At 45.6% G+C, this 19,197-nt stretch overlaps 4 protein-coding genes across 4 annotated transcripts; 2 read left to right on the forward strand and 2 right to left on the reverse strand.

Moving 5' to 3' along the window:
* Positions 1-3,158: 3,158 nt before the first annotated feature.
* Positions 3,159-8,426, forward strand: KD926_009027 (uncharacterized protein; the record flags this gene model as incomplete). Its single annotated transcript, XM_053101621.1, has 12 exons — positions 3,159-3,606; positions 4,045-4,591; positions 6,034-6,152; positions 6,209-6,345; positions 6,410-6,425; positions 6,478-6,696; positions 6,756-7,021; positions 7,073-7,087; positions 7,134-7,322; positions 7,374-7,843; positions 7,890-8,208; positions 8,256-8,426. 12 exons carry the CDS (start codon positions 3,159-3,161, stop codon positions 8,424-8,426), a joined length of 2,916 nt encoding a protein of 971 aa, XP_052954790.1.
* A 1,782-nt stretch (positions 8,427-10,208) lies between these two features.
* Positions 10,209-10,880, forward strand: KD926_009028 (RTA1 domain-containing protein; the record flags this gene model as incomplete). Its single annotated transcript, XM_053101623.1, has 2 exons — positions 10,209-10,227; positions 10,282-10,880. 2 exons carry the CDS (start codon positions 10,209-10,211, stop codon positions 10,878-10,880), a joined length of 618 nt encoding a protein of 205 aa, XP_052954791.1.
* Positions 10,881-11,019: 139 nt separating this feature from the next.
* Positions 11,020-12,541, reverse strand: KD926_009029 (putative aldehyde dehydrogenase; the record flags this gene model as incomplete). Its single annotated transcript, XM_053101624.1, has 2 exons — positions 11,020-11,964; positions 12,035-12,541. 2 exons carry the CDS (start codon positions 12,539-12,541, stop codon positions 11,020-11,022), a joined length of 1,452 nt encoding a protein of 483 aa, XP_052954792.1.
* A 2,952-nt stretch (positions 12,542-15,493) lies between these two features.
* On the reverse strand, positions 15,494-16,744 carry KD926_009030 (pepsin-like aspartic protease; the record flags this gene model as incomplete). The annotated part of the gene is made up of 3 exons (XM_053101625.1): positions 15,494-16,424; positions 16,476-16,597; positions 16,649-16,744. 3 exons carry the CDS (start codon positions 16,742-16,744, stop codon positions 15,494-15,496), a joined length of 1,149 nt encoding a protein of 382 aa, XP_052954793.1.
* Between the last annotated feature and the right edge of the window lie 2,453 nt (positions 16,745-19,197).

Raw genomic sequence — 19,197 nt, forward strand, 5'->3', positions numbered from 1 at the left:
AGAGAAGACAAAACAAGCTTAGAGCCACATATCAAGCCAGAAAAAACAGCTTGATGACACTTGCTAACATGATGAAGTAGCTAAATAGGCTTACTAGATCCAAGAGAGTCTTACAACTGTACTAAATTAATACGTAAAGAAACTGCGGGTAACATCTCGATCAAAACGATAGTGGAATCCAGCGATAAAAAAAGCCAGACAAAATTACGCCCGAGCAAAATGGGCCTGGACGATACAGAGTATCCAGAACAGCAAATACAAGACAGCCTAAAATATCTACTACAGCGCTATCCGAAAAGCCAACGGGAATACTAGAAGGCTTTTTTAGTAGGGCCGCAGAATGGAGAAACAGACTCTAGCGAATCGGAAAGATACTGGCAAACACTTCGATATATCAAGATCAGTAAAGCTAATATTATACTAGCTTTACAAGACCCAGAGGGCCAAATAGCAGTTACTATCGATAAAAAAGAGATTTTAGTACGAGAAATAGCATTCTTACCGGTTCCAGAAGGAGAAGACCCCGAACGATTACTACCAAGGACCTAATACATCCAGATTGATAAAGTGAAAGTCAAACAGACCCTGTTTTACTAAACTATTTAAAAGATCCCTGGTATCGATAAGCTAAATTTTAGAGCTCTACGACTACTATAGGACTGGAACAGTCTCAAGCTAATATCTTTAGTAAGACAGTATTTTAGGCTAAACGTCTTTCTAAAAATATAAAAAATAGCTAAAGGTATTCTACTGCGGAAACTGAATAAGCCAGACTATACAAAAATTAAAGTTTACTGGGTAATCAGCCTACTCAATTGCCTAAAAAAGATAGTAAAAAAGGTAGCAGCAGAAACTATAACTAACTATTGCAAAATTACCCGAAATTTATACCCGGGTCAAATGGGATCCAGAAAGGACTAAAATACTATAGACGCTATAGTCTGTCTGATATAAAGAACTTATCAGGTATAAGGCCTAAAACAGCTAATAAAAGCCCTCTTTCTTGATATAAAGGGAGCGTTTAATCATGTTAACTTAGCCAAACTGATAACCCGGATGATAGAGTTTAATCTAGATAGAGATCTCATACGCTAGATACAATCCTTATTAACTGATCGAAGGGTTCAGCTAGTTATCAATAATATTCAGTGTTCGGAACAGCTAATTAACTCAAATATCTTTCAGGGATTACCAGTGTTTTCAATCCTCTTTATTATCTATTTTAGCAGGATTTTTGAAGCTATAAAAACGGCAGTATCAGAGATTCAGGCCTTATCATTTGCAGATAATGTAGGTCTTCTAGTCTTAGAGTATTCAGTAAAAGAAACATGCGATATGCTGCAACGGGCAGCAAAGATAACAATTAGCTAAAACTAAATGTATAAAGTTCAGTTTGACGTAAAAAAATAGAGGCAGTCTTCTTTATCTGAAAACGAAGCCAAGAACTTAGAGTCTAGACTTAACGAATCTGTATAGTGATCAAAAGATACCAAGTCTTATTTAACCAAGAAGTTACCCGGTAGTTAAGTTTATGACTGGATGCAGGCCTTAATCTAAAAGTTTACTACAATACGTGCCTACGGAAGGCCCGTACAGCGGAAACCTGGGTACAGTCTCTATATTACAGACAAGACTTATTTCTAGGCCTAGTACGCAGGATCCAGGTAGCTGCAGTGCAATCAGTAACTCTATATAGAATAAAACTCTGGTAACAGAGCCAGAAAGACCGGCTAAAAAGGGTACAGCAATTACTCAATCAATAAGCTCGGGCAATTACAGGAATACTCAGAACTATCTCTATCAGCCCTTTTATTCGGGATATGGGCCTAATACCAGCGAAATATCTACTAGAATCTAGACAGCTAGAATATACTATCCAGTTACTAGGTCTACCCGAGAACTACCCAGCAAGGCAAATTCTTCCAGTCAGCTTTAGAGAAGGGGATTAGTACGTACAACCCGACGAATAGCCAAAAGAGAACCGAAATTAAGCAGAATCAAACCGGAGACTATAGTTATTAGGCCAACATCTAGCGCATCAGCTAAATTAGATTTTACTAGTGGATCCTTTAGGAGGTTTCGAAACCTCAATACAAATCTCGGAAAACAGTTTTCCAGGCCAGATTATCATTAAGTTTCTAGAGGAAGCACTTCAGGCAGTTTAAATAGTTCCAGTAACTCAGACTATCTAAACAGATAGATTTAGGCTAGAAGACGGGAAAACTGGAGCTGGAATAGCATAACAAGCCCAGCAAGGCTATTGAAAGACAAAAACATTCCTAATAGGAAAAGGACAAGAAGTCTTTGATACAGAGCTTCTAGGAGTCTACCAGAGACTACAGCTGGCGAGAGAGATAGAAAGCTAAAAACCAATTACTATATTACTCGATTCTCAAGTAGCTATACGCAGATTACAATATACAAGACCTAGATTAGATCAGATAATAGCTACTAATATATGTACTGTCGCTCAGGACCTGCTATCAAGAGACTGTAATCCGATAATTTAATGGGTCTCAGGATACGCAGAGATAGGGAAAAATAAAAAAGTAGATAAAACAGTAAAATAAGCCGCAACACGAATACCGGGATCAGGCTGCAGAGAGATCTCATAGGCATTTACCTGCAGAACCCGTACAGAGATATTAAGAACAAACAGATAACACTGGCTAGAGAATAGTCTTAACCAGAGATTACGAGCGATACAGAGAAACTATACATCTGGAAGAGGCTAGCAACTAGATCCTATAGTAGTAACAGCTACTAAAGGCTTAGCTAGCCGATATTTTCAGATGAAAGTAGGACATGCAGCTATCAGATCATATCTATACTGCATAAAATCTCGGGAAAAAGTGACCTGCCAAAACTGCTAAGCTCCTAGGGAAACAGTCTCTTATATACTGATCAGCTGCAGACAATGATAACGGCAACGAGAGATACTATATACAGCTCTAGATAGAGCAGGAATAGCGAAACCTTCTAGGCGCGGCTCTTTCTGGAGAATAACACCAAAAGGACCAACACAGAGCAGAGAGAGACAATAAAAGAGGCCTAGAATCTCTAGAAGAGGCTGAACGGACCGGAGAAGGCTAACAGGAAGGGTAGCCTGGTTACACCTAGGCGTTACCCACCCTGTTAGAATCCTAAGAAGAGTAAACATGCTCAAAGACCCTGCGCAAGAAGGCGATATGCAGGATTTCCACCGAGTCCCAATACTAATCGACAATGCCATCCACAAGGCTGGCGCTGACCGTCTGACGGAGAGAGTAGCTGCCGACGCAGCCATCAGCGACCTCTACTCGGACCTAGAGAGATGGGAAGAAGATCATCTGTGGCCGGCGATCCGCGCCAAGTTCCCTGCGGCGGAAGGTTTAATAGTTCTATCGAAGCTGCCTCAGGCCGAGGTTCACGTAAAGCCGCCGCTCAGAATATCACTGCACTCACGACTTACCAAAGTAATCGTTACCAAAGCCCATCGTCTAACAGGTCCCCAAGAGCCTGAAAAACGGCATCTCGAATTCGCAACACCGCCCAACTCCGACCTCTCTCTTCGCCTTGGCGATCATTTGAATATATTGCCACGAAATTCACCGCGTGATGTAGAACGTGTGCTGTCACGCTTTTAGCTTTCTCCAGACCACTTGCTCACTGTCACATCTTTCTATGGCGGTCAGATACCTGTCGATACTCCCTTAACTGCTGCGGAGCTTTTCGCTACACCGAAGGTATATTCGTAATCTAGCATCTACTATTTTAGCTAACGGTTGAAAGAACATCCAATCCCTTTGTAATTGAACCGATGACGAAAGTATCAAAGAACAACTGACCAACATGAAGCATTCATGGGATGACATGACCGGACCGAACCAATCATTAGTCCTAGATCTCCTCGAGCGATCCCCAACCCATCCTCTTTGACTAGCTTCATTTCGATGTTGCCTGGTTTGCGGCTGTAAATATATTCTCTGTCATCCTCACCTACGTACGATCCCGGCCATGCATCCCTAATGTACCTGATACTGAAGTCACCGTTCCACGACACAGAATTTAGTCCGGGACGCGAGCATCTCGGAGTTGGGTCTAATTACCTCGCCACTCTGACTCCGGGATCCGTTCTCTACGTATCAGCGCGCCCAGCCAAGCCCGTTTTTCACCTACCTGACAACCAAGAAACGACGCCAATCATCATGATATGTGCCGGGTCAGGGCTCGCACCCTTCATGTCTTTCATACAGGAAAGAGTCGCTTTAATGGGCACAGGAAAGAAACTTGCACCTGGTCTTCTGATATTCGGATGTCGGCACCCAGGCCACGATGACTTATACTCCGAGGAGTTAGCGGAGTGGGAAGCTCAAGGCGCAATCCAGGTGAAACGGGCTTATAGCCGAGCAATTGATGACCCGCGTGCGGCAGGCTGTCGCTACGTGCAAGACCGATTACTCAGAGAATCGGAATCCATTATTTCCCTGTGGAACCAAGGGGCAAGGATCTATGTCTGTGGGGCTAGGCCCATGGCTGAGAGTGTTAGAGCAGCGTACGAGGATATTCTTGGGACTCGTCTGAAGAATTCCGAGGATGCGGAAGAGGAGCGGTATGTTGCGGAGATATTCTAGGACGGATCTGAATGGACCTAGAATTTTGTTCAGGGTGTAGCAATTGTTTTACCTGGCTCTCATGCTAATTAGGTATTCATTTGAAGAATCTTTTGTAATCCAACAAGAGACAAGCCAGATGGTTTCACATGCTCCCTTACTACAGCTTCACGAATCAAGAATGGCCTGACCAGTATTTCTATTCATCCATTCTAACACATGCACACCGTACAATAAAGCTTCCGAAATGAGGATCACATGTGTCTTGAGAGGCTACAGATGCAGATCGCATTCCTAAAATGGTGCCCGCACTGTAACGGACCTCCACTTCAAAATACCTTCCGGCTGCAAATACGAGCCTGTCATGCTACACAAGGCCGTTAACTCATCTCGGCCTAAGATCGTGAGTCACAAAGTAAGTTAGATTGAGGAGAGGTGGGGTTTGTCTTATTCTCAGGTAGCAGGACGAGCATTAACAGGACTTCCTAGATTATATATATTGGGTTGTAAGCAAATATAGAAGGGTCAACTGTTCAGACTGAATTATTTCACAATATAAAGTTGAAAAACAATGAGGAGGCCCAGAAAACCAACGAGTAAGTGATTCTCCTTCACTCACCTTGTTTTATGCAATACTCTACTTTATGATGATGCATTTTCACTCGCCGAAATGAAGCTATTGGAATTGCTTAAGGCCGATAGCGAAAGGATTATCTATTACACATGCCTGAAAGGAGTTTGTTATATACCAAGTCTGACCAAAACTTGAATCATGTATCTCGAAGCTATTGATGCTGACCAAAACTGGAGGTATACATACGAGCGGTCGCATGCATGCAGAGATTTGAAGACCTTGCTTTGCGCAGATGAATGTTTTGACAGAAGGGCCAGAGAAGATGATCGGATAGTGTAGAGTAAACTAATATAACATAAAACAAATTATCGAGCTTTATTGAATTCAAATAAGTAACTAACAACAATCTCAAACATGGCGGGCATAAGCCTGAAGGATATAGATCGGTCAGACAGCTAAGTGTATATACCTCAGGCAGTAAATATCCCGAATAGGCTAGTAGATCTGGTTACCCCCAGGCACCAAGAAGGCGGTGAGTCCCCCACGGCGGCCTTCTGGTGATCTTCGCCTCCCGCATCGTTCCTAGGCATCTCTGGAATCTGGATGGAACGCAATGAGAAACGATGCCGGACCCAATTCTCCACGAGAGATTGGCAAAGACTTGTGATCGTTGTCGCTCACGGAAAGTTCGCTGCATTAGTATGACAAATTTCGTAGATGACTTGATGGAAAATAAGGCTGATGAACGATAGGATCAAAAGAAGCCCAGTCGGAGTGTGCCAATTGCTTGGTAGGTCTTGGTCGCTCTGTATATTACGGTCGGAGGTTTGACATAACACAGAAACGAGGCGAAAGGTGCACTTTTAGTTTTTCGAAGAGAAAGTTTCTCGTCGCAGATCAATACTCTCCGGAGAGATCCCAGAGCTATGAGAGCCGTGAAGGTGACGTACCTGCTGGCCGGACTGGCCTAGCGCCGGTAATGCACAGTACGGGAGTCATTCCAGGATAATGAACATATCAGTCCTCTAACTTATCTTTATAGACCAATTTCCTACTCCGCCGACATTTCATGGTGATAGCACACAAGAACCGGCCGACCAACAGCCACTTTACATGGATTACCTCATCGAGAACCAGGAAGCTACAGGGAAAGCTCATGATCTAGACATACCATTCAAGGTAAGCCAACGACAATTTCGACAATTTCGATATGTGCGAAACATATGGCTTACCTCATTATCAGGGAGACGAGAACCATAGTAAGTCTTAAGGCCCGTCGAATATTTCATCATCACTGACATCTGGAAATAGTCGCCAGTGCAAGTGTAGCATACTTCTCAGAAAGTCGCATACAGGCGATCTCAAGGAAGTTAGGTAATAATGGACTTGAAATAGTGTTGGAACGAGTTTCAAGATTCATTGACGACCGCTATGAGCGCTTCCAAAGTGCACCAATCGTTGCTACCATGTGGGCCAAGCCCGAAGAGCTTCCTGTAGTTTCGACAGAGACTGCAGGGGTATATATCAGCGGTATGCCATACGCCAAATAAAATCATCTGAGGGGTACTGACGGCGGATACTTTGACTAGCATACTTCAGCCAGGTCCATCCAGTCTATCCTTTCCTTGACAGATTCGCATTCGAACAAAGGATCTCAAGACCGGAGTTGGCAGCGGACCTGGCGGCAGATAAGCATTGGACCGCATTATACTATACGATCCTGGCTCTAGGGTGCCAATATCACGGAGGTGGTGGCTTTGAACCACGAAAAGGCGAGGCATGGAAATTCTACCAAATGGCCCTCAGCCTCTTTCCAGACATAATAATCACGAAAAAGAGCCTTGCGAGTGTACAAGTGAGTCGAAAGAAATCTTTGATTCTTACAATTATCACTAACGAACGTTAGGCACTCACCGCGATGGTAGGTATCAGACAAGACCTCTCCTTGCGTTAGCTAACTATGATAGGCTATATTCGCACTTAATCTCTCTTACATGCACATAGATACTCTGCTCATCACGGAGGCAGCTAGAATAGCGCAGGGAATGGAAATGAATGAGGCTTCGAAGAAACTCGATCGAGATGCTAGGTACCGGACGTTTTGGGTCATCTACATATTGGAAAAAACATTGGCATTTACCCACGCACGAACCTCGGTAAGTTTGGACGTTTTGCAAATATTACAACTATAAACTCACGCGTGGAAGGTGATTATGGACTGCAATATAGGATGCCCTATTCCTACCGTCCCAGAGGCAATATTCGGTGACTACAACTGGCTTCTTACCTCTGCAAGTTTTGCTCGCATCGCCTCAAGGGCGTCTGAAAGTCTCTTCTCTCTCACTGCGACTCGGAACAGTGAGGAGGTATGCTACCAGAAGTTGGATTTCATGAATAACCTTCTAGAACGCTGGCGACAGTCGATTCCGTTGACTTTTCGGCCTGGAGAGAAATTTCGAGCCCAATCATTTCACAGCCCGTCTGAGACACATATTGCGTTACGAACGCATTATTACTACTATGACGCATTGATAGCGCTATGTCGATTGACTCTAGACCTCGGGAAGAATCAAAATAACCCGCGCGAAATGAAAAGCAAGAAGATTCTAATGCAAGCGACTCGATCAATTATCGAACTATCTCCACACATTGATATGGAATCGTATACACCTGTTTAGTAAGTAACAGAATCCTTGGTGGGGGGTTATGGCTAACATCAAAAGCATACTTGCCTTCTTACCCCTAACCGCAATGTTCATCCTATTTGACTTTGTTGTTCACAACCCAACACATTCAGAGACATCTAGCAACCTAGCGTTGCTAGAGGTCGCGGGTGGCCATTTCAGCCGACTCGAATACGTTACCGGGGGGTCGCTACCTAGCTCGATCTTGGCCGAATTTGCATACCTGGCTCGCACATTCGTTCGCAGCCAAGAAAATCAGAAACCGAACGATCAGCCTGCTCCTATTACAGTAACAGGCCAGTCTGTGACTAGCCAGGAGCCTAACTTCGATTCGAGGTCATATGAATCGGAAACTCCGGTATGCTCGCCAGGCTTGATATGTTTTCCAACCTAACAGTATTTTAGTCTGCCAACAAGGTGCCAATATCTATGGACCTGCAGGAATCAACACCCCTGTATCTTTCGTCTTTTGACGATATAACACCCGAAGTTGGATTTCCTCCAGGCTTCAATGTCATGGATCTATTTGGGACGACGGTGCCATTCGATCAGTATTTTCTCTTCGACAATGTCTAATCACGCGCTTTTATCGAGCGGATATTGTCCTGTTCAAAATTGGCGCATCGGTCGAACCAGAGACGCGACTATTCTCTGCACAGTGCCTACTGATCCCAAGTAGAGTGATTTGATATATCACGATTACAAGCATTTTGTGTCTTGTATTAATATCCATAGGTTAAAGATTAAGCCGAGGTCAAGCAGATTTGACGATTTTGCGCCTTGTGCTAGCGGCGAGCCCTCTGCAAAGTCGAAAGAAATGCTCTTGCCATCCATACAAGCAAAGTCAACATTCTGTACATGATCGTCTGATAATCGGATCACACGAGTATCACCATTTGTTTGCCCACTCGAAGGAGCTGACTCCATCTTCAGCCGTTGTCCTTCGCTGTGTTCCCAAACACATTCATAATGGCCTTCGCTCACTCTTGATGCTCTGCCTATCCATCCTCCTATAAAGTGTACTGTTGAGGCCTTTTCCTCCTTGCGATTGGATCGGCTCTGTCGCATCAACGCAATAATATCTTCTTCCTTATTTGCTGATACCGCGTCGCTTGCTTGACTATCGCACTGGATTATGTAAAGGTCATTGGCACTTGACCTTCTCTTGGCGCAAACGGGTTCAGCGACCCGCGGAGTGAAGATGCCAGGGCGCCAAAGCTCAAGGAGAGGAAAGGCACGGCCTGTTCTGGAGGCTCTTTGCACCTGCAAAATTAATCGTGGTCGTAAAGAAAGACGCTGGCAGAGTCTCGGCGGGGCAGGGCGTGCGATGAAAAAGGTTCGGTTTGTCGTGGCGTCGCTGATTGAAGTCCTAGAAAGTACCGATTTTGTCAGCTTCTGCATGTAGGCTCACAAGATCCTAGCGCCACGAACATTGATTTCTGACCGCTGTCTCCAAGACTCTCAAATGATTCTGCCTCGCTAGCCGGCACACAAGTCATGGTTGGCTTCGAGAAGTTTTTGTGGTCCGCATCCTGTTGTGAGGCCGGCAACGTGTTTATAAACCTGGAACAGGAATTTTCCTGTAATGAAGAAAAAGTGGCAACCACCACGAGGAAAAGCCGAGTTCTCTCCCCGCTCCAGGCATCTTCGTTCAGATATTGGCTGCTTGGTTTTTCTGTTCCTGTTCTCGTCGTCGGAGGTCAGTCTCGGCGCTCGGGGTTGGCTGAGTCAGGAATCCTGTCCCCGTCCTCCGAACTCGAAGACCGAGATTATTCGCAGGCCAACAGAGATACACCCTCGATAGGTTCAGATTATACGAGTAAGGCAATCCTTATGGGATCCTTTGAGTGGAAAAATGCTGGGTCTGACGAGGCTGTGCCACGTTCAGAATCTATATAAACACTTGAAAGGCTGCATCCATCATGCCTCAAGACATACTCATTCAGGAAAGACAAGAGACTCGCATACTTTGTTTGATCATTGCCGCATAAGCTACCACAAAGACCATCAATTCTAATTCTCCCTTTTGCCTTATCGAACCGTGGACCCGGAAGTACTCCAGAGTGGCTGTCACGCTTTGGTTGACGGCGTTGACACACAGTATGGCTACCAACCATCACTGCCTGCGGGTATTAGCTTTCTGGCGCTTTTTGGACTGTCCATGTTAGCCCACACCATCCAGCTTGTCTGGAAGCGCCAATGGTGGTGCACTGTGTTTTCAATCGGCTGCCTGAGTAAGTTCGCCCTTTCAACTCCGCTGACACCTCACTAAATCAATATAAAGCGGAAATACTGGGATGGGGCGCACGAACATGGTCGGCAGTATGTCCGTACACGAAGGAAGCCTTTCTCATCCAAATGTCTACTCTTGTTATCGGTAAGCATAAATGATCTTAGTCGGCACAATGGGTTACGTACTAACTTATCCTAGCACCCACATTTTTCACCGCCGGTATCTACGTTCTCCTCGGTAGCCTGATCCGGGTCCTCGGGCCCGAAAGCTCCTTTCTGCGACCCAAATGGTACCTCTGGATCTTCTGTACCTGCGATGCCATCTCGCTAGTTGTTCAGGCCATTGGTGGTGGAATGGCCGCATCCCAGGCTGGCAAAGTCGACGGAGACACCGAACCAGGAACTTATACCATGGTAGCGGGTATCGTCTTCCAGATGGCATCTATAACTGCATTCGTGGTATGCGGTATTGACTTCCTCCGACGGTCACGAAGGCCTCATCTGCGAGAACAGTTCACCGTTCGCATGCGGTACTTAATGATGGCGACAATATTCTCGGTGGTTGTCATCTATGTCCGCAGTATTTACCGAACGGTCGAGCTGCTGGAAGGCTGGAAGGCTTACTTGATCACGACCGAGTGGTTCTTCATCGGGTTGGATGGGATTACTATGGTGTTGGCAGTGGTTGTCTTCAACTTCATCCATCCTGGTTGGTTCCTGCCAGAGGCGGCGGGCAAACAAGTCTTGTTGTCTGTGCTTAGCGATGAAATTGCTCTGCAAACTATAACCGAGGCATGAGCCATGGCTTCCTCGATCCTCGTCTTGACTTACATACAAAGTCTACTCAACAATCCAGATACTATTAGAACGTCTATGCAATTCCATCTAATCTTCATGCGCCCGTACCAAACCCTCTAGCAATAACTCATAATCACACCTACGGATTCAAAATCACCGTCTTCGTCTGCAAAAACTCCTCAATCCCCCACTTCGCCCCAAACCTCCCCCAACCACTCTCTCCCTGACCTCCATGCGGCAATGTCGCCTCATCATGCACCGTCATCCCGTTGACATGGATCGCGCCCGCACGAATTGACTCAGCCAGCTTCAATGCCTTGAAATGCGACCTTGTGAAAATCGCCGCCGACAAACCATACGGGGATCGCTGGATCAGGTCCATGGCCTCCGATTCCGTCTTCACGCGCACAATACCAACGACCGGGCCAAATGACTCCTCCGAAAAGAACTCCATGTCAGGAGTTAGACCCTCGATCATGGTAGCGGGGAACTGGGCCTCCTGAAGGGTAGGAAGATCTGCTTGATGGATGGACGCGCCTTTCGAACGAGCGTCATCGATGAGACGCTGGAGACGTTGTTTGCTGGCTGGCGAGATAACCGTGTGCGAGTCCTTGATGGTTTGGAGATGAGAGAGAATGCCGGGGATCAGGGACTCTGCGATATCGTTGACGGCGAACACGAGGTCCGTGGACATGCAGATTTGGCCGTTCTGAGGAGACTCGTCAGTTCTGTAAATCATGAGGTCAACTATGGGCAGACTAACGTTCAAAAAGGCTCCCTTAACGATCTCCCCCGCCGCGAATTGACTGTCTGCGTCGTTCAGCACCAGCGCGAAATTCTTCCCACCGAGCTCTAGCAACACAGGCTTGAGCGCCCACGCAGCCTTGGATGCGATGATGCGACCGACGTTAGTTGATCCGGTGAAGTTGCATTTGCGAATAGCTGGGTGTCCGATCATGGTTTCGAAGGTCTCTGCTGCGTCTTCAGGGCGATGGAGGATGAAATTGACCACGCCGGGTGGAAAGCCAGCATCCCTGAACAGACAGGCAAGAAGATAATGTGTTCGCGGACTGAGCTCAGAGCCCTACGGAGTCTCCGTTAGCTAGCTGTCACCCCCTCACTACAGCAACTGGGACAGGGGGAGGGGAAAATACCTTCAAAACAACCGTATTCCCCGCCGCCAACGGCGCCACAACACCTCTGAGTCCCAAGATGACTGGCGCATTCCACGGAACCATAGCCAAGACGACGCCCAACGGCTCTTTCAGCACCATAGCATACGAATCACCCTGCGAGACGGGGACCTGGCCCATTATGGAATCGGAGATCAAGCCGGCAGTTTCTCTTAGCAGATCAATACCCGCTTGGATATTCACCTTTGCCCAGATGGTCGGCGAATGAATTTCTTCTTGCATGGATCTGATAATATTGTCGGATCGTTCTTCAAGAAGCTCAGCAACTCTGTTAAGAAGGTGGCGGCGTTGAGAGGGAATAGTTTTCGACCAGGCAGGGAATGCCTCCTCGGAAGAGTTGATTGCCTGGAGGGCAAGATCTGGCGTCACGCCCTGGAAGGGCGTCGTTGAGGCAGAACATGAGCCGAGTCTGTCGGGAGGAGAAAGAATGGCATCTTCTCCGTTGATGAGAAGGGGCGTTAGTTGCATTTTGACGGTATGGCACAGGGTATCGAAAGAAACACAAGAAACAAAAATGTATCCAGCCGTCAGTATGTACGAAATGCGAAGAACAGGTTCTAAAAATCGGAAAATCTGTGAACGATCAAAGGTTCACAAAGGACGTTATTAAAGAATCTCTCAAATCGGCACGGTCCTCCACATGGCGATTCCTCAGTCCCGAGAAGCGTCCCGACTGGGCGTTGAGAGCTCATAGTGGGTCTGACATTTCGTTCTTCGAGTTAAATCCGGGCTTAGTACCTTGGTTCACCCAGTAGCGTGCCGTCAGTGTATTTCCATAATTCCGCCAGCCCCACCTTCGAGTTAACAGGATTCGTATATCGAGCGAGAGAAAAGTGGACTGCCGGCGGCGAATGCCGAAAGTGCGGAATTATGCAGGATCTCGTTGGTAATCAGTATGGAAATTGGAAATAGATGAGGCGGGAAGTCTATGTAGATGATCATTCAGAAGAATCAATAGCTAAATGGAGGGAGAAAGGCGTACAAAGAAAACAGGTCTGTTGCCAGATACACGGATGATCCTTGTCTGATGTTTCCATCATGGTTGAATCTTGACGTTTACAAAACAGATCCTGTTTATGGGGTCCCTACTCTCGTCGCAGCCGCCTTGCTTGTCGCCTTAAGTCATGTCCTTTGTTTTCCCAGCCATGTAATGATGATTGAAAATCAACATGATATCCAGGTTACAGTAGTCGAACGCGTCCGGTGGTACGTACCTCTGAATTGCCAACGATGAGGGCTTGTTAAATCACGGGACGCGTACTTGTGCCTTTTAGAGAACTATTGCCTGAAATATAAGTATGAAGGTTTAAATTGATTCTGGGAATAAGATTTATCCTACTCCTATATTATCCCCAATTCCTCAGCACCTGTAACATAATGAACTGGAATCTCTTGCGCTGAGCCTTCACTAGGGGCCGAATCGTTCGCGTTCACGAAAAAGCTGGAATCCACCCAGTATGTTGCGTTTGCGCTCTGCCATATTTTGATGACTGCAAATGATCCAGAGCAAATGATTTTTCCTTGACCTATGATCACCGGTTGATTGACGGATTGAAAGCTTTTTAATTCCTTGATATTCACGAACCTGAGTTGCTTCCTTTGATTTGAGGGTTATCGGATGTTTTAGGAAATTCATGTCTTTTCTTATTTATTTCTTTTAGTTTATCTACATTTAAACAATCGTAATGGCTAATGTTTGTTCAAGTATTTCCTGGCCAAGAAAAACCCAACCGTGCATGTCTTGGTCAACATATATCAATTCCAGTAATCATCTAGCCTTGCTCAAGGGAAATCTATGTTTATTTCTTTAAGATCACATTGCACCCTAAGGCTACTGCTTGGCCATTGTCATTGTGTGGAATGAGCTCTAATCAATCAGTGGAAACAGAGTTTAAATACTCAACGTGTGCCAAGACCATGTAAAAAAAAAGGAGAAATATAAAACCTGTGTCAAGAGAGTCAGTGCAAGTTACATAATATGAATTTACTGTTCTCTGGAAAATATGAACGCAATTCTGGGTTTTATTCAACCTTGTCCTAGGAAGAATTTATCTAAACGTAAGATGGTCTTTTGTTAGATATTCTAGTGCCTATCGCCTCTCTTCGCAGCCTTCTAATAAGCATTTCCTTCATTTGAAAGATATAAACAGATAATAGATGTTTCTCTCAATGGAACAAGACATCAGTGCCGATGTGTAATGACGCATTTATTTCTCTGTTGACTGGCCTTTCAGCGCAGCCTGGATTTTAGACGCATGTTTGCTAATCGGATCCAACTGGAAAGAGCTACCATAGGCTAGATGATACTATGCTGAGGATATTTGCTAATTTTCAACGTCATATTCTCATAATATCTAGGCAGTGGGATTTTATAGCTCATAAGATATGCTGTAGTCAGGCTTGACCAATAGTGATCGCGGGAAGTAGTTCCGATCTTCCGACTCTGACGAGCATTCGTGCATGTACATGGCTTGACCAAAGAAAACCTTTCCCCGAAAATGCGTTGTTTGCTATCATGGGGTGATCTGCATTCGGAAATCTCTGGATTATGGGGTGGTGGGGACAGCGTGCCCGATCTGCGCCCCTTGACATAAATACAGCGTTCGTTCCACCTTTGCCTTGTGCCGCACAGTTCTTACATCCTATTTTCTGAAGGCTTTGCAACCACCGGAACCCTACTCTGCTCGAAAGTTAACCTCTATCCCATATTTACTGCCAGAACCCCATCTCACGCGATATATAAAGATCACATTTTCCGAACCTCGATCAAAATGTCCGACCGAAAGGTATGATCCCCGACAATGCAAGGACACCCGGATGAATGCTCACATTAGCCGGAAAAAGAGAATTTTCTATACCTATAAAACGATTGATGCGTGGGGGCAGCATGATGAAGAAGTCCGAATGTGAGGACAAAACTGAATACTACTTTAACTCTACTGACCTGCCTTGTAGGATTATTCAAGATGACACTGGAGTCTCCTACTGGATCTGCAATAGAGCTATTCCTCCAACCTGCTATCCCCCGTGAGTATTCGAACATTAAGTGGCTTGATATCAAACACTGTAGTTGAGATTTTCACTGTTGCCAGGCCGGTCAGCACCGAAGCGATCGAAAAGATTAAGAAATTGAGTGAAGATATTGTTGTCAGAGAAATTGACGAGGACTGATCTACAATTTTGTCTGGCTGCGACACATCTTTGCATGTTGTGGTTACTAGATTTCGAAGAAGAATTGATTTTCTTTTCTCTCATATGAAAAGTCTTTGCCATTAATCCTTGCTTCCCTTGGGCCATATTTATTTCGCACATACTCTATTATATTCAAACTGGCCTGGCTCAAATATGCATCCAGATATTTTCCATCATTTCGGGCAGTATTCACTATAGTGGTACAATAAGAACGCATAGGCTATCCGTCTAAGGCTTCACATCCTTCTTAAGCTGACCAAATCCAATCCGGGGATGGAAGTCATCGGCATGGTCTCCGCCAAAGTCAAAGATAGTATAGAACTGCTGCATCAGAGGAGTTCCAATGAGTGCCATGCCCTCATTATCACTACCCTCGAAGGGAGGGTAACAGGCATCATCCCTGTAAGCAAATCCAGGGCGGGCGAACTGATCACCAGTCATCGTCAAATTGGGGTCAAGTGCACCATCACCGAAGTTGAACGTGAAAGACCAAGACGAGTTGAACTCCGAGCAAAGGGGCATATGCTTGCCGTGAAGAATTGCGTCATAGTCCCAGCCAATGGACTCGTAGATCTCATCGATGATGCTGTTGGGCACAGAGATTGACCCGGCACCGGTGTCAAAAACCGCGTTGCCGTACATGCCCAGACTGTTGCTGGCAGACTGCTTCTTTCCTCCTTTCTCGGTCGTGCCGGTAATGGAGCTCAGCACTGTGCGCCAGACCTCGTAGGGAGTTTCGTAGCGGAGAGGCACATATGTGATCTCCCCGTCAACATACTTTTCCTCGCGCGAGCCGCCAATGGTGAGAACGCCATCGGGGTTGGAGCCGGTGCTGTTGAACTCCTTGCCGTAGTAAATACCGAAACGGCTCTCGTCCAGCTTGCCCTGCTGCATCAAGGTCTCCACGACGGTAGTGGTGTTTCCGTCCGAAATCGAGTTGAAAGCCAATCCCATGAATCCATCCGAGCCCAGATTATTCCAGGAGCTCTGGTCGGCGGACAGAAAAGACTGTGTCCACGTGAAGTCCCCGTCGGGAACGCCGAATTTATCATCATAGGTTGGGCCTGCGGTCACTCCTCCGAAGTAGTCCATGCTGGCGCGGGCGCCACGAGAGTGACCGGTGGAAGAGGCCGAGACATCATAGTATGCGCGTTCGCGTCTAAGTTCGTCAGTTTTGCCTTGTCTTATATAGAATGCGCGATCAACATACCCAGAGGTGTTAGGACAAGCGTCGCTACAGTTCTTGTCGTTCATCCATGCGGTCGACGATCCCGTATCGAAATGGAGCATGTAGGGTTGGGCGGGTGTGCCAATCTCTACCTCCACATTCGCCTATTGAGGATTTAACAGGAAGATCATCATATAATAGTCCGGCTGACTTACATAGCTGTTGAAAAAGTGGATAGGTAGATCCAGAGTTGCCGCCAACGTAGAGGGCAAGGTCGCAGCCGCAGCCGCTATGGACAGGAGGTGAGGCATTCTGAATGTTTTTAAGGAGATGGAAGGTATGACGGATGCTAGTCACATCTGTCGCCAACGGGATTTCACGTCGTTATATAATAAACAGACGCCGGAGAATTGTTCTGTGCCTGACACCGGCCTCGCCGGAAGATAGGAGAAACTAAGACATGGAAGTGGGGCAACCTCATGGTGAGTGAGACACTTAGATTAGATTTCATTTATAACTAGTTACTCCATAGAGATTGCATGAATCGCTCTCTACCTGGAAATGATTGCAATATCTGCAATCCCGCATACGGAATATAATTCGAGTCTCCAGGCCAACCGTTCGGGGGTTAGAAGAGTGTTTGACCATGAGGAAAGTGGAATTGGGAAAATACCTTAAGGCTTCAGACAGATTTTTCGGGATATACCGATCATGTCTCGGAGAAAGGATTTTGTGGAGATGAGCACGATATAAATAACCAATCCAATCTCCGTGAATCGAGCAAAGGAAAGCATTTCGCTAGGGCAATTACTAAATTAACCACATGGATTCACAACCATGAAACCGTCGGAATAAGTTCCCGAGACAATATAGACGCTTTCACAAGCAAATGTAGTAATCAACTAGAACCTTCATTGGCTAAAAGATCTATAATTATCTTGTGGTCTTGCCTTTTTTCTATTCTTTTCAATTTCCTTGTTTTCGATTTTTTTGTCGCTTATATTCTTAGATATCCAAAAGAAGACTATGTGGTCGTCTTTAATTCTCATAAAATAGCAAAGGTTCATAACTGTACCCAACATAGGTATTAGCGTGCAGGTGATTCAGCATGTACAAGAAAACACATTAGGTAAATTTGTAAAACCAATGATTTTAATACGGCAATTTTAACATCAACTAGGGTCATGTACTCAATCATTACATAGCTTGTTTTTAGAATCAAAGCATATCACTTGTATAAACTCATTAATTCAACCGGAATAGAATTTTTCATTCAGGGCTTAGCTAGATGAAGAAGAATAAGGGCGATTTTTCCCTCGTTTTATTGGAAAATATCAAGGTGTGTACAGAGTTGAGTCTGCGAAGGTCCGTAACTTCCAGTTACTATACCTCAGGGAACTTTCTTCAATTCAACATAGTCCTCACCATCTACGTTGAACACGTCGTATGCAACCAGGTCATGGATATTAATATAATGTGGCGAATTCCGAAAACTTTCTCCAAGGTTGCCCCTGGTCTTTGAATTATACTAGATTGCTCATTTCCGCACCTAGACTTATCATTGAAGCTATGCTGGTGGTTCACCTGCAGGGCAAAAGAGCGGTCGAAGGAGCACTCCAATCAAGGCAAAACACGGAATTGGTGATACCAGAAGGGTTTTTTATATTCTCAGCCAAATATGCCGCATGGATTTCTGATATATAATAACTATGTTTAATTTGCGCATCGGCCAGACCTTTTAACATAATCCCATCCCCAAAACAAACTATTCGCCTCCAATCCCAACATCATGGACGCTCAAGACAACGGATTTTGCTACCCCTTAAAACATCTCGAAGACAACATTGTCAAATTTGTTCCATTCAAGGTAATGTAACTTTTCCAGTAAGAGTGAGCAATTCTTCTAAAATTCAACCAGGCCCACCATGCCGCTGTCTATTTCGAAGCCACCCACCCTTATCCAGAACTATATAAGTACATGAATAAAGGGCCTTTCAAAACACTCTCCGAGCTCTTGGGGTTTATAGCTCGGTTCCAAACCAGCCCGACTGAAATGTGCTTCGCCATAATCGACAAGTGATCACCCCCGAGCGCTGTTGATCCAGACAGCGAACTCGCCGGTCTAGTGACCTGTGACGAGGCATCCCCTGATCACAGAATAGTGAGAATAACATCCACAGTCATGATCCCGATGTTCCATCGGAAAGGCACTACAACCAATGCGTTGGGACTGCTACTGTGGAATTTTCTTGCCAGTCCTGCTGAAGGAGGGCTTGGTCTCTTGAGGGCCGAGGCGTTGGCTTCAACAAGAAACAAAGCCTCCGTCGCAGCTTTGACGAAATTCGGATTTCGGTAGGAAGGAATACTGCGGTGGCACCGCGTGATGAAAAATTCCAGTCAGAGAAGAAAAGTCGGCAATGGGAGGTCAATGCCAGAATACTATGCTGATCAAGATGGCGTGGAGAGGGACTCGGTGTGCCTCAGCTTTTGTTGGGAGGATTGGTGTGATGGGGGAAGGGAGAAAGTTACAAGACTCATCGGACTGCAGATCAAGAGCTCACAGATTCAAAGCAAACTACAAATAAGTTTGCTAATGACTTGGAGGAGTAGTGACCGGAGTGTGTTCGACAGACACTGGCGGTTAGTGATTAGAGCAAGGAGGCAGGGAGACCTCCATATGACCGGTCTTCCTGCACAGTTTCTATCTTTTCCAATAGGAATTACTTTTCAGGCCATTTAACATTCAGAGAGTGCTTGCATCTTA

The sequence above is a fragment of the Aspergillus affinis genome (genome assembly GCF_023601865.1).
Source record: "Aspergillus affinis strain CMG 70 chromosome Unknown NODE_62_length_193083_cov_87_906428, whole genome shotgun sequence".
NCBI classification, from domain to species: domain Eukaryota; kingdom Fungi; phylum Ascomycota; class Eurotiomycetes; order Eurotiales; family Aspergillaceae; genus Aspergillus; species Aspergillus affinis.